The 15222-nt window shown below is 40.8% G+C and overlaps 3 protein-coding genes across 3 annotated transcripts; 1 reads left to right on the forward strand and 2 right to left on the reverse strand.

Moving 5' to 3' along the window:
- Positions 1 to 611: 611 nt before the first annotated feature.
- LOC18014789 lies at positions 612 to 2955 on the forward strand. Its single transcript, XM_024154487.1, has 4 exons — positions 612 to 1559; positions 1671 to 2504; positions 2590 to 2712; positions 2824 to 2955. The coding sequence occupies exons 1-4, from the start codon at positions 612 to 614 to the stop codon at positions 2953 to 2955; spliced, it is 2037 nt and encodes a 678-aa protein (XP_024010255.1).
- Positions 2956 to 10957: 8002 nt separating this feature from the next.
- On the reverse strand, positions 10958 to 11733 carry LOC18014790 (ubiquitin-conjugating enzyme E2 4). The gene is made up of 3 exons (XM_006396876.1): positions 11661 to 11733; positions 11429 to 11556; positions 10958 to 11110 (listed from the first exon to the last, which is right to left on the reverse strand). Exons 1-3 carry the CDS (start codon positions 11731 to 11733, stop codon positions 10958 to 10960), a joined length of 354 nt encoding a protein of 117 aa, XP_006396939.1.
- Positions 11734 to 12578: 845 nt separating this feature from the next.
- Positions 12579 to 14703, reverse strand: LOC112085285. Its single transcript, XM_024154488.1, has 3 exons — positions 12967 to 14703; positions 12791 to 12880; positions 12579 to 12632 (listed from the first exon to the last, which is right to left on the reverse strand). Exons 1-3 carry the CDS (start codon positions 14701 to 14703, stop codon positions 12579 to 12581), a joined length of 1881 nt encoding a protein of 626 aa, XP_024010256.1.
- Positions 14704 to 15222: the final 519 nt, after the last annotated feature.

Here is a 15222-nt window from a genome sequence, read left to right on the forward strand (position 1 = left end):
GTCTATCTACCATCTCCGGCAATCCAGCTCTGATTAGCCTCAGATAGACCTTTATAATGGCGGGGAAAGTTAAAAAATCGTTAACGCGGAACAACACCATGCCTCCGGTGTCGAGGCGAGTGCTCCGGAGTAACTCGAAGACAGCTCCGACGGACCACTCGCCCATGCCGCCCATGCCACCACGACGGAGTGACCGGGTTGAACATCCCATTCACTCGAGTCGTCTGAATCCACGCCGGCGGTGTAGAGCCAAAGTACAATTCGCTTCTCTTCTTCTAGAATGGCCTTCTCAGAATTCTAAAAATAAGTTACATTTATGAACTTCGACCTTGTCTGAACTGTACTGGCGGTTTGTAATTCAAATTAAGATTGTAATTAAGATTAATATTGAAACGGGGCGCCTGATTGGCTTGATTTATGTATTGGCGGTTATGAATTGTAGTACTTATGTCTATATATTGATTTCAAACGGTTGGATTACTCTTATATCATCTAGAAATAGTTACAGAAGTTTTTATAGGAGACCATACGAATAGGGTAGTTTTCCGTTTATCCAGAATACTATATCTTTTCGTGCATTTTGGAATTGTTGTTTTCGTTCAAATACAGGTATGGAAGACGGAGAACCTTCAAATACAGGCATGGAAGATGGAGAAGCTTCAAATAACCTTTCGGAAAAACTACCAAAACGAGTCCTCGGCGATGGTTGCTACCCCGTTGGTGCTGGGTTGAACATATATTCAAAGGCCAATGTCATTGGCCTCCTTGTCGAGGCGTTAAAGGGTACTGAAGATCTTGAGAAGCTACTTCATTCCCAGTTTGGGAAGTTGTTCCATCTACCTGTTGCAAGATGTTGCAACAGCGCCAAACTTGTCCATGCCCTTCTATCACGACAACTTGTGACCACGAAGAAACACGAGATTTGGTTCCTCTTTGGTGGACAGCCTCTGAGATATTCGATACGGGAGTTCAAGGAAATCACTGGATTGAATTGCAATCCCGAACCTGATAGCACAGAAGAAGAAGACGATGTGGGAAAAACAGGAATCTGGAAAGACCTGTTCGGAAGAGCGAAGGCGATGAACGTGTTTGATGTGCTTGAAATGCTAAAGGACCCGGATCTACCCCGATGGAAACGGCTTCCATTGGCCCTAATCGTTCTTGTCGACGGTGTTCTGTTTTGCAATAGCAAAAATCTGGCCCTCACCGAGAAATACGTTGCGATGCTGACCTTGGATAGGTTCATGCTGTATCCATGGGGGAGGGTATCCTTTAACAAAACAGTATCTCGTTTTCAAGCTCCGAAGGCAATCACAGATGACGAGAAAAGGGAGAATCCTGTAACACGATTGCGCCGTCAGCTTAAACAGAAAACCAGTACATGCTATGGATTCCCTCTATCACTACAACTCATGGCCCTCCAATCTATACCAATGTTGGTTTCCAAAATTCCTCAACCTGATAACTTGAAGACATCCCGAAGGCTGTCAAAACGTTATCACACTGTTGCATCTTGGGGACATACATGCCGTGGAATCCGACCCTCTGGTAAATTATTTGTAGTATTATATTTAGTAGTATTTGTAGTCTTATTTTGTAGTACTTGTCTTAAAAGATAAGTGCTCTGTCATTTTGGTTGGCAATTTTACAATTGTATTTTTTTGTCTTAGTTGTCTGTGAAACAGATGGTACTGGATGATGGTGACAATGACCAACAGAATGAATTGCGTTGGGTAGATGAGGTAGAGGATGCCGAAGTTGCATTCATGCAGGAACTCATGGCCGAGGGGTACAAATTCACACCTTCGGATTTTGCAGTGGCACCGGCCCCTATCGTGGATATTAGTGATGCAGAGGACGAGGTTACCAATGAACAGGAACCTGAGCCATCCACCAGACCGAAGAAGAAACAGAAAACTCATCAAACTGAAAAACGTCCCATGCAGAGGAAGAGAGGCAGGGGCAAGAACTCTTCTAATATATCGGAAGATGAATCCCTTGATAGTGGACCCATTAAAGAGCTTAAAAGATGGATAGTACGTCAGAATACTTTGCTCCTTCGTGACATTAAGACCGAGTTGGACAAGAGATTGGGCGTATACCAAGAGGACGAAGAAGATGACGATGTACACCTGTCAAAAGAAGATGGGGAACAAGATGACGAAGGACAGAATACAAAAAAAGATGGTAAAAAACCGGATGAAGATGAAGACGAAGCCGAAGATGGAGGTGAAGAAGGAGGTTATGATGGGGCACAGTCTAGCGTACGCCATAATGATGGTGTACACCCCGAAGCTGGTGTACACCAGAAAGAAAGAGATGATGAAGAATGGACATTTACTTACTACGGCGGGGACCATTATTCTCCCAGGGACCATGCGTACTTGAAGACTCCAGAAGCTCCGACGATGACCCCTGAACCGGGACAAGCCAATTCAGGAACAACTCGTCCACCTCCTTACTTCGTCATTCCGGATGAAGATCCACCTACTGGCCTCAACGAGGTGAGCTAATTGTTTAGGCAGCAGCTGACTCTATTAAGTTTCATAACGTGGGTGTATTGTGCTATGTTATTTATGACTTATTCAGGTGGATGGTGGTAGAACAAATTTGGTGTCAGGCCCCTTAGTAGTCTACAAACCTCAGACTCCTCACCCATTGAGCTACGCATATAAGAAACATGAAGCGCAGACAGATGCGCAGGATGCAGAGGTCAGACATTAAAGTTGTTCATATGATATGGATGTGTATACAGTAGTGTTTAGGTATACGCTAGGTATACGATTGATATGTTATACTCTTTATTGTTACGGTGGTTTGTAGGCTGTGGCTAATGAGAACGACTCAAATTTGGGGAAAGATTACCATACTGCGCCTGAGGATGCAAGTGATGCTTCGCAGAAGACCTCTTGTACTCCTAAACCCCACAAGAAGTTGAGGGATCGTCTGGTGTGAGGCAAAAAAGTGGAGGAACAGGAAGAGGAGGAAGAGGAAGAGGAACAGGTAGAGGAGGAAGAGGTAGAGGAAAACGCGCACGTGTACGGTCGGACAAGATTCGGGATATTTACACCGCTGATTCAAAGGTGAAAGCTCTATTTGTATCCAGATCGAAAGCTCCGTACAAACCACTCGAAACAGTTGAAGAAGACCACTTCAAGGCATTTCAGGAGTTATTATCGCGTGAAAGAAACATGTAAGTTATATCGTATTGAAAGCAATTTATCCATAAACTTTTATTCTAATCAATTACCAATTGCTCTCATTACAGCGACTTTTGCATTGTCACTGGTCATACTGTGAACAAGCAATTCTTCCTACAAATTGCGAAGCCTACTGAGTGGGTTAACACGATGATAAGTATATTTATGTTTTGTTATTTGTCAGCACATGCAAGTAATAATGGCCATGCTTTGGAGACGTAGAGGTGAAATCTACTTGAAAGACAGGGTAGCATTTGTAGACACCTTGTTCATATCCATCATCGGCAACTACTACAACGATTTCATATCGCGAGACAAAAATCAGTATGACTGGGGGAAAACCATTCAGGGCATTGTATTGGGAAAACCAGCAAAGTGGGCTAATCAGCGGCAGAGGCAAATGTTTCTACGGTTTGTGGACGTTGTATGCGTCCCGATGAGCTGGGGGTCTGAGCATTGGGTGGGCCTTGTAATTAACTTTAAAACGGGCAACATAAAGATTTTGGACTCTTTCATCAGTCATAATGATGAAGCGGCTGTGGAGCAGTATATGGCGCCCGTGTGTCAAAGTATGCCATTTATATTGAAGCGTTATTTGGATAGCAAATTAACGGAAGGCGTACGCACCACCCCTTACACATGGAGTCGTTTGGAGGGCATATATCAGAACAAAAGATCCAGTGACTGTGGGCCATGTGCGGCCAAATTCTTAGAGATGCATGCTGCAGGGCTTGGAGTGGAGGATATGGCTTTGATAACGGACGATGCCGTTGACAGGTTAAGGGAGAAATACGCCATGGACTCATACGAAGAGTTTGTCGGGAATCCGGCTATTTCCAACGCTTAGGACGAATGTTGAAGTTTAATGTTGAACTTGACAATTTATGGAAGGGTTATTTGTTGGATTATGTGTTTGGTAATGTTTAGGATGTGGGTTTATTTGAGAATTTTTATGGTTATACTTTAGGGTTTACTTTAGTATCTATTAAATGGTGTGTCAATTATTTAATTTGGTTACAATAATTGCGCATCCGTACATTGCGCATCCGTACACCTAACAGCGTTTTGTTGTACACCAATATGCATGAAATGGGAGTACATCAAGAAAAATTTGTATTAATTGGTGTGTGAATACTGTGTTCCAGGCGAAATATGTACCTGTACACCAATATCCATTTAGGTGTACATCTACTGGGTGTTTAGGTGTACATCTACTGGGTGTACAAGGAAATTTATGGTTTATGCAATAATTTTACAAACTCATTTACAATCTTAACGGTAACCGCATTTAATGTATACGCTCAATTAGTGGGCTTTTTTATTATTATATATATACAACATAAAGAACCGTTCCGCTTCACAAATCTTAAACCGCAGTTATTCCATCTCCATAAACAACCGTTTTCATCACAATTGAACCTCACAAATTAACTATGGCACCAAAGAGAGGGCGATGTGATGCGGATATATGTGATTGTCAATCCCCTCTGATGGCGCTTCCCGACGAACTATTGGAGAAGGTTCTCGCATACAGTTGCAACTCCGTCCAACAAATTTTCACACTGAAGCAAGTTTGCAAACGGTTCTAAGCCTGCACTTTAACCCAAAATTTTCTGGCATCGGTTGATCCCGTGGAATTGGAGATGCCTATTCCCGAAGATTTCGATATGCCTTTTATCGCGTTTTGGGAATTTCCCAACTTGTTGAGGAGGATGTATGACGCACGCAATCCTGGTTTGTTGTTCATGAAGGGGATGCAAGACTACTTCTGCCGTGGAGACAAAGGTGGCATAAAACTCATCAAGGAATCGGCAGATATGGGATACGAAACAGGTATTTACATGTATGGCATGTACATGAAAGCAGTGGTCGAAGACCCTGTGGGTTTAGAGTATCTTTCAAAACTAAGCAGGGGGGCAATGAGGAGAATAATTCAGAAAATTATTGATGGAGGTGAGCATGGTTATGTTAATTTGCATGATGAGTTTTCGAGGAGGAGATTTGAGACTAATGCTCAGTTTGCCACACTTTGGTCTTGTCGCTGTGGTGTTGCCAATGCTCAACTTGATTGGCATGACGAATTGTTAAAGGGGCCAAGCATGTGCACGTCGTGTTTCTGGGCACAGGAAACGCAAAAGTTCTTCGTATTTGTTTGGTATGCAGCGCGTTCTGGGCCGTCAATGGAAGAATGGTGACTGATTGGTGAAAGACAACCAGTTTCGGTGTGTACACCTGCGTTGTGTACACCTTGGTGTGTACACCTTGGTGTGTAATCGATTAGATTCCATATTTCGTACTTTATGATTTAATCTTTTATTTAGGCCTGTATGTATGTAGGTGTACTTTGTTTTGCTTTCTATCTATGTATACTTTAATTGTGTTGACAATATTTAATTTCGGTGGGTGGTAGTTTCAGTTTTTCGAGAACCATTCTGTTATATCTTTAAAGTCTCAGTTTACCTCTCTTTGTACGTCTAATAACTACAAAAAAAAGAACACCTCAATCTGGACTCAATATGTACACATAAATTTGTACACCTGAATGTTACATTTATCACATATTATATATTTGAGTATACAAACGACATTATCTCTTTTCTGGGTATTTTCGGAGAATATGGATATACAAACGACATTATTTATTAAAAGTCTCACCTTACCTATTTCTGTACGCATATTTTTAAAAATATGCATGATTTCGTCTATGTGGACAATCTGTACTCTATATCTCGGTTTATGTGATGTTGAGAAAACGTCTGTAATGATGACAAGAAATTTAGTTTCCAACAAATAAATAAAGGGCTGGGTTGTCAATGAAATTTCGATATTATCATAAATACTAATAGTATTGTCTCAGATATCATAAATGTATTGTGGTATATCAAAAATTAAATTAAATCATTCGTCAAAAAAGTTTAATGGTGAAATTTGCTTTTATTTGGTAATTCTCTGTATTTATTGTGGTAATTTAATTTTGCCGGTAAACGAAAATACACATTTTCGTCTCTTTTCAACGTCTCTCTTCAAAGACATCTATTCGGCTCTATTAAAACCGCACTACTACCTCTTTAAATTCAATCCCTTCACCATAACTGCCTACTTAGCACCATCATAACTTCTTCTTTCAAAACATTTTCAATCCTTTCTCTTATTTCTCATTACATCTTCTTATTTTTTCTCTTTTCACCGAAATAAACAATGGTTCGAAGGAGAAACAGAGGTGGTGATGGTGATTTTTCCTATCTTCTCTCACTCCTTGATGAATTGCTGGAACAAATTATGGCCGCTACAAACCCAACTATAAGGGAAATAGCCCGCCTCCGTGCTGTTTGTTCTCGTTTCAACCGTATCGGCAGAAGCAGGGGTTTCTATCGAGCCATTGATCCCGCCGAAATCGTGCATGAACCAGCGGCGGTTCCACATTACCCAGCGATGATGAGGAGATTCTATGACGCGGGTAATCCAGGGGTTATTTTCGAGAGGGGGATGCAAGCCTACTTTTTCTTCCACGATGGTGAAGGCATGGATTTGATAAGGGCTGCTGCGGAGGGAGGCTACGACCGAGCCCTTTTTGTGTACGGGATGTGGCTCAGAGCTGTGCCGGAAGACTTCGTCCGTGCAGAGGAGTATTTGGGCAGGCTCACGGTGCAAAACCGGAGGAGGATGAGCCGGTTGTTGCTGGCCGAAGTTCCACACAGATGGAATTTCGATTTGCCAGTGGATTTCGCTGAGAAAGCGGCTGCCTTTCATCCGAGATTCCTTGCGCTGTACACTTGTCAGTGCGGGGTTATAAATTACTGGCTGCAGTGGTTTAGAGAATACTTTAAGCAGCCAAAGTGCACAACCTGTTTCTGGGCCCAAGAGACCCAAAGGTTCTTCCGCTTCATTAGGAACGTCGTTCCAAGCTGGCTGGTCATGCTCGATTGGTGAAAGCCGTAACCTTCGTTTGTCGTTAATTATTTATGTTGTCTTAGTGTTCCGAACTACAACTGATGTTTTTGAAATTGCTTGTCTGCTCTCGTTTTTTAGTACTTATGTTGATTTATGATATTTATTGTACTTATGTTTATTTTATGATATTTATGGTACTTATGTTGATTTTATCATAGCTCTTACCATTTTTTTTAAAAAATGGGGTTTTTTTCATTCAAAATATCTAAGTTAAATTAGGTGGATATCATTTCGTCTAGGGCAGTAATTAATTATGTACACCTATTCACTGTAATTATTTATGTACACCTATTACAGTATACCTATTACAGTCACTGTAATTATTTATGTACACCTAATACAGTATACCTAAAGACGTACACCTACTTACGTCAACGGGATCAGATATAGATTGGAATCATAAAACAGGTTGAAAATAAAGTAACATTACATATTTTAGAAAATAAAGTAACATTACCATTGGTATACGGGTTCGTAAACGTACATCACCGTACACCAACATTGGTGTACGGGTTCGTAAACGTACACCAGCATTGGTATACGGGAGTGTAAACAATTTTTGGACATAAGACTGTTAGACATAAAGCATTTTTGCAAAGCGTTCTGCCGAACATCTAAGATAACAATTTTCACATCTATACGGAATCGTAAACGTACACTAACATTGGTATACGGGTTTTTAAACGTACACCAACATTGGTATACGGGATTGTAAACCCTTTTAGACATAAGGCTGTATTTAAACTTCATATTTATTTTTGAAATAACCACAACATGTAACAATAGCAGATCGATACTAAAGCATTTTTGCAATGCGTTCTGCCGAACATCTAAGATAACAATTTTCACATCTAACAATGTAATGCACATTCTCGTGATACACTTCGCACGACGCAGAGTAGTCTTCATGAATGAGACTAGGGTACCTGAACGTTTTCTCGTATGTATGTTTATTACGTGGGCAAAATGACCAGAATAAATATACTATATCTTCGGCGACTTCAAGAATTTCACGAGAATCATTAGGATAGTGGTACCTGAAAACCATCTTTAGAAGTTTTTTCCCTCTGTTAGGGCGACCCACGCACATTTGCAAAATGGCACAGCTGTAAGTGGCATAGACGTCTGATGGAACGAGCTTATTTAGCATCCTGATGGCGGTATAGATCTTCTCCTCTGTTGACACAAACCTTATAGCTTCGACCAATATGGCCCGTGGATTTTTCGACGCTAAGCAGCGCAGGAATAAAGGCCGATATACTCCACCAGGGTATATCCGAGATGGTGTGTCATGCAATGTCCATAGGTATGCCGATCTGAGTACTTCCGCGCTAAACGCAATGTCTCTACCACGGGTCCCTGCCAGAATAATCGGTCCAAGGTAGATGCAGTCAGACTCAGCAACTTTCTTGACAATGATTTCGAAAATATGATCTGGTAAATCTGGCATTTTTTGGGAATGTTATAGGGTTTGTGTAGGGTGAACTTTCTTCACAATATTATGAAACTATATATTGAATTGGATGGGTAGTTGTAGTTGAGAAACAGTTAATGGTAAGACAATTAGTGTTTATTTGAACAGAAGTAATATTACAATAAGTTTGTGAAGTGATGTTTACCAACTACATAAATTAAAGTAGTAGTTACATTGTTACAACTAGTTAAGTTCTTAGTAGGTACTTGTTACAATAATATCGTCAACTGATGTTCACTTAGTTTCCACCTTAAATTTATTACAAAAATTAAACTACTACTTGCAAATAAAATAACTAAACTAAAGTAAATATCTAATGCGCAGAGCCGTGCATTGTAGAAGGCAATACTCGCAGTCTGGTGTATTTGAGCCATCGTAATGGTCATCTACACACTCCGATATAGGTTCTTCTTGTAGTGTGATGGGGAAGGTCCAAAGGCCACCCCACGGATCTTCAAACGGCCCCAGTGCGAACTCCCATACGTAACGTATAACGGCGAGAGCTAACAGCTTCATTTCATAAGCGGCATAAGGGACGTGGTTAGTGAATACATCGGTGAGGAGTTTTTTAGCCCTTCGTGGACGACCGACACAAATTTCAAACATGGCACATGCGAAAGTAGCATGTTTATCACATGGGACAAGTCGGTTAAGCATTGTAATCGCTGAATACAATTCTTGCTCACTGACGGCAACTCTAATGGCTTCAAAATAAATAGCTCGTGGATTACAGGCGCCAAGACAACGCTCAAAGAATGGGCGGTAAGGGCTCCTAGGGGATACGTCGAGCAGTGTGTCAACCAATCGAGAGATGTCTGCAGAGCGTAACACGTCGTCGGTGAACGCGATGGCTCTTCCACGTTTTCCTGCGCGAATAAAGGGGCCAAGATGATAGGAATCATCCTCAGCTAGTTTCTTTACTATTAACCCTAAAATATCATCGTCTAAGTAGTGCATTGTTGTTTCACTTTGGTGTAAAATAAATTTGATTCCCTTTATTTGTAGACAAGGTGGATAGATATATAAATGTCCTAACTCGTGGTTGGTATACAGATAAGAGCCACTTCAATAACTGCTAATCTGACCCCAACATGTCGCACTACATTATAAATGTAACTACTAGTTTCGGGCATTTTAATAAAAGAGAACTGACCATTCTTCTAAAAAATTGGGGGTACAAAACGGGTAGGTGAAATATTTACTAAAAGGGAGTACACTATTATATTATTTTCAACCGTATAATAAATTCTCCACCCCCCAACCACACACCCGTGAAGTCCATATATGATGATTTTGCTATGTCTTAACACAACTTGCCTCCTTTCCAGCGAAAAGAAACCCTAAACCAAACATAACATACCCTAAAGCGAACATGTCGCTCCCAGACTTGCCTGATGAAATTCTTATCGAAATCCTCAAGAGGCTCGGCAGCAAAGCATTTTGGTGACTCGGACCATTTGTGCGCGCTGGAAAGCGCACCCTCCGGCTTGTTTTCACCGACGATGTCCTCAAAGCTTCCAACATTTATGCCCTTTGCTGTGTCCCCAGCGACATATGCCCTGGAAAGGAAAGACGCCAATTCTTTCTGAAATGTTTGGCGAGTGGAAACGCTGAGGCAAGATACTGGGAAGGCCTGAGACTTGCAACCAGAGGCGCAGATCTCATTGCAAGTAGGACCATGCTGGAACCAAATGTTCCCACCGACGTTCTCTCCACCCTGGCGTCAGCCATGTTCAGCGTTTGCTTGGGTGACCCTTCTTCCGCAAGCCAAACATTGCAACTATTGGCAACGCATCACGGAAGTCTACAGGCAGAGCGCGTGCGACAATTAGGTGAGGAGTTAATTCTTGAGATTTCATATTACGGAATTGGATACATGGATACGTACTCTAACTCATTTTCATATCCAAACGACGAAATCATCAAGCTGCCTGATTGTGCATTTGATCATTTCGAACCTGAGATCCGAGTACTTTGCAATGGTTGCTTCATATATTGGTGTGCTAGGCGTATCTGCGAAATGCTTTAAAATTAAGTTTATGCTGTACACCTTTGAAAGTGTACACTAGTATGTGTACACTATATGAAGTGCACACCTATATTTCCTTTTTAGTATGTAATGAACAATCTTTGAATTAATATTCCATGACTTATATTTCATGAAATCGTTGGACAAAATGCTTCGACAATTTATCAAATCGTAAACATAAAAACCACATTAAAAAGTTAATTTGAATTCATAATCTTTCCAACAAACAAAATAGAGGTCTTATTTTATTCCAAAACATAATACATAATTCAACAAACAGAATTAAAAGTATAATTAAGGAGTTTATGCTCCTCTTGCGTGCTCCACCGTCCACGCAAGTGCAGTGGTTTCAAAAGCAGCCCTGTCTTCCACGTAAATCCTAGCAATTTCTTCAACAAAAAACAGTCCTTCCCCTATTTGGGGGGCAGTTAACATTTGGTGTATTTCCGTCAATACCTGATTACATATACATGTAAACACAGTTAATCCCTTAGTTAAACGGAATTAATATTATATTCCATAAAACACAATAACGATTTATTTCTTTCATATGTAAAAATACATCATTGATGCTGTTGTTGGTCCTGAAGTGAGTTGGGTTCAACATCTATAGAAAAATGTTCCCATAAGTTGTAACGTTTGGGTGATACACTTTTGTTTTGAACATCACCTGAAAAAAATCGGTGTTATTAGTAATTGAAATCTTTATTGACTAAATCCGAAACCCTAAAAAAACAGCAATTTGAGAGAGCAATGATATTGTTCAATCCTTACCCTAGGAGGCGCGAAAGGGTAGTCAAGCGGAAAGTGAATGTCTAGTTTGAAAACACCATTCTCATAGGGTGAACCTTTAGGCCCCGTTATGATAGCTTCCCAGTGATACAAGTCCTCACCCACAGGTCCTAATGAAATCGGCAAAACACTAATTAGGTAGACGATGTAAAAGACCGATCCTGAAAAACTAAAACTAAACTAATCCCCTATTTTCAAATAAACCATGAAATACCTGTACTGAAACATGGACTGTTTTTCCTCTCCACTTCCTTCAATTGCAATGATATCACTTTGGCAGAGTACATTTTTAGAAAGTAAATATTAAGTTTCTGTGTAATTAACTTCTGCTGTTATTACCTTTTTCTGTTGCCGGAAACTTGTTTCAACAAAGAAGAAGGCAGGGGACAGTTTTTATAGAGGACGACAGGAAAAACATTATAAACTAAAGAAGGGAAACGAGTCTGTCAAACGGTGCAACAGGTTTCAAAAAAGGTACTTAATTAGTTTTTGTCGTTTCCAATTTGATTTTTTTGGGTCGCGTTTATTCCTCATACACTGGTTTCATTACAGCAATTTTCAAAATCGTAATGAATTGCTTTTTGAAAAAACCGTTTATTCGAGCTGTCCTATTCAACAATTACAATTCAAAGACAAGATCATTGTCCGTTGTTTATTCGAACCATGTCTTTCATAATGTTTTCTTTCTCTGCTATAGAACCATGTCTTTGATAATTATTTTGAACTATAGAACCATGTCTCTGCTATAATATTTACCATTTCTCAGCTATAGAACCAGAACCATGTCTATGATAATTAGTTTGATACCTAAACCCTACTTCGTAAACCCTAAGCCCTAAACCCTAAACCCTAAACATAACCCATAACGTCCATACACCTAAATTTATATCCGTCACCATATAAATGTAAACTTATAAATAAGCCATAATGAAAATACACTATATGATGTAAACTGATTGATGTTGTCCACCATCATAGTGTACACCAACTGTGTCCACCGTCAAGGGTGTACACCCTTGACCAGTAAACATCATCATTTTCATACCAAATTTAACATAGTTCATGCCTTTCGAAGTTTAAATATAGGGAAACATAGTGTACGCTAGAAACAAACCCGAAAAACAAAGCGAGATCACAGTGTCCACAAACTGTGTCCACCGACATGGGTGTACACAGTGTGTACACCCTGTCCATGTAAACATCATAAATTTCATAACAAATATAACATAGTTCATGCCTTTCCAAGTTTAAATAGAGGGAAACATAGTGTACGCTAGAAACAAACCCGAAAAACAAAGCAACATCCCCACAAAAAAAGCAACTTGAGCCACACAAAAGACACACCCGGTCAACCCAATGGTTCCTTGCATTTTGCCCGGTTATGGCCGGGATTTCCACATCTCGAGCATTTGTTTGGCTTCTTTTTTTCGCAACCTGCAACAGCGTATATCAGTAATCAGTAATCAGTAATCAGTAATCAGTAGGACTAGGAAAAAATTTATAGTTTAGTGTACACTAACCTGAGGATACTCTCCTGCTGAAAGTTTTCTCTTCGTCGTAGGCCTTCCTGATGGACGTTTTGCCTTAGGTGGCATAATATTAAGGTCACGCACCTCTGCTGGGATATGAATGTCGTCAGGGTCAGGCACTGGTAGGATTTTTCCAGAAACAGTTGCACTCCAAATTGATTTCTTAAGAATTGGATCAACCAAACTGCTGTACTCCACTTGCCGAAGCCTAGCCGCGGACATCGCATGTCGGCAAGGGTATTTCAATGTCTGAAACTCTAGAAATGAGCATGTTTTGTTTAGGAGATCAACAAGCCGCCGTACACCGAACTCTGAACTCACTTCAACCTCCCACAAAGAAATGCCTTGAACCGATAGTGCAGCAGATTTTTCCTGCTGAAGGTTCATTAACTTGTCAACTTCTTCTGTGACGTCACCATCCATCTTTTGAATTTTCTCTCTTCTGCATTCAAGCCACCTACTTAACATTCGCCTGATAAATTCTAGCATTGCAACGATTGGACTGTCTCTTGCAGCGAATAGTGCATTGTTCAGAGACTCTGCAATGTTACTGGATGTCATATTATACCTCTGAACAGAAAAGTGTGATCTAGTCCACAGCGCAAGAGGGATTTTTTCCATGTACTCCCAACAACCATAATCAACATCCTTCAGCCTTGCGTATAGTTTCTTGAAATTAGAAACTGTGAACGCTTCTCCAGCCTTTCCGACCAACCCTTTCTGACCGGAACCTTTGTATTTACCGTGAACATTTCTCTGGATATGGACAAGACATGCACCGTGGTGTGACTGTGGATACCATTTCTTTTTAGCTTTGGCAATTCCACCGTGCCTATCCGAGATAAAAGTAAGATCAGAGGAATCTGGAATAATTTCTAACAACTTCTCAAAGAACCACCTCCACGTCTTGTCAGACTCTGCATCGACAACGGCGAACGCTATTGGAAATACCTGGTAATTAGAATCTTGTCCACTCGCAGTTAATAGACAACCCTTATACTTACCAGTCAGGTGAGTTCCATCAACAACAACTACTTGTTTCAAATGTTTCCATCCAGATATACACGCAGCCAATGCCATAAATACGTACTTAAACCTGGTAATACTTGTTCCATCTTTTTCATCTCTCTCGCTCTCGGTTATCAAATGCGTTATGGTGCCGGGGTTAGCATACTTGAGCACATGGAGGTAAATCGGTAATAATTTGATAGAAGTCTCCTCTGTTCCGTGAGCAGAGTATATAGCCAGCTCCTTAGCTTTCCAGCATTTCCAGTACGAGGCTGTAATATTATATTCGGAGAGAACAATCGCAAGTAGCTGACTCGCACGTGGCCCAACTATTGCATTCTCATACTTAGAATTCAGCAGAACCGCCATGACTTTAGAAGTAACATGTTTAGAATATTTCTTTCTTGTATCCGGGTGGCATGTATGCTTCAAACACGCCTTCCTCACCTCATACAACGCCGAGTCGCCAACTTGACCCCCCAACACTCTCCAATCACAAATCTTTGATGGACATTCGGCGACTGTGTACTTCTTCGCATGCTTTTTGAAATTGAACGTCACTATATTCTTCAGCGCATTGATGGCCAACGTAATTTTAAAGTGTTCCTTGTTCCTGAACTTTTTTCCAACCCATATCTCTCCATCTTCATTTTGACAAATCAAGTTCATCGAAATCCCCTGCCATTTCATCAGAGACTGGTGCCACATCCGGAAATCCATATAGTTCTGTACGTTTAATCGCTTTCTTCAGCTCTGCACCGCCATTCTAACGCCCCCAACTGACATCACCTGTCGGATCTGCACAAAATCGTCATCATCTCCATGGGGAACCAGAACATTCTCACATACAGTCCTCTTTCTTCCAGGAAAATGAATAGGACTCTCCGTTAAGACAATAGAGTTGTCCATATGGTTTGAATCACTCGGCTCACTTCCGCGAGTACTACCACAACCCCCTGAACTACCACAGTCATACTTATCCTCATCAACTCCAGGTTTAGAATGGAAACCCTTACCATCTGCTAGTACGTAATCATTCCACCAGTCAAAATCATAATCCGGATCATCATCATCATTAGGTCCGTATTCTGCATTGTCAACATCATCAGCTTCCTTCTCTTCCGAATCTCTCGCCTCATCTGATTCCTGGGACATTTTTATTTCCAACTCTGGGTGGTCAACAGAGAGAGCGTGACTTGGAACATCCGGTTTGACATTAACGGAGCTGTTAGTGCTGGC

Source organism: Eutrema salsugineum, unplaced genomic scaffold (genome assembly GCF_000478725.1).
Source record: "Eutrema salsugineum unplaced genomic scaffold, Eutsalg1_0 scaffold_3, whole genome shotgun sequence".
In the NCBI taxonomy this organism is placed as follows: domain Eukaryota; kingdom Viridiplantae; phylum Streptophyta; class Magnoliopsida; order Brassicales; family Brassicaceae; genus Eutrema; species Eutrema salsugineum.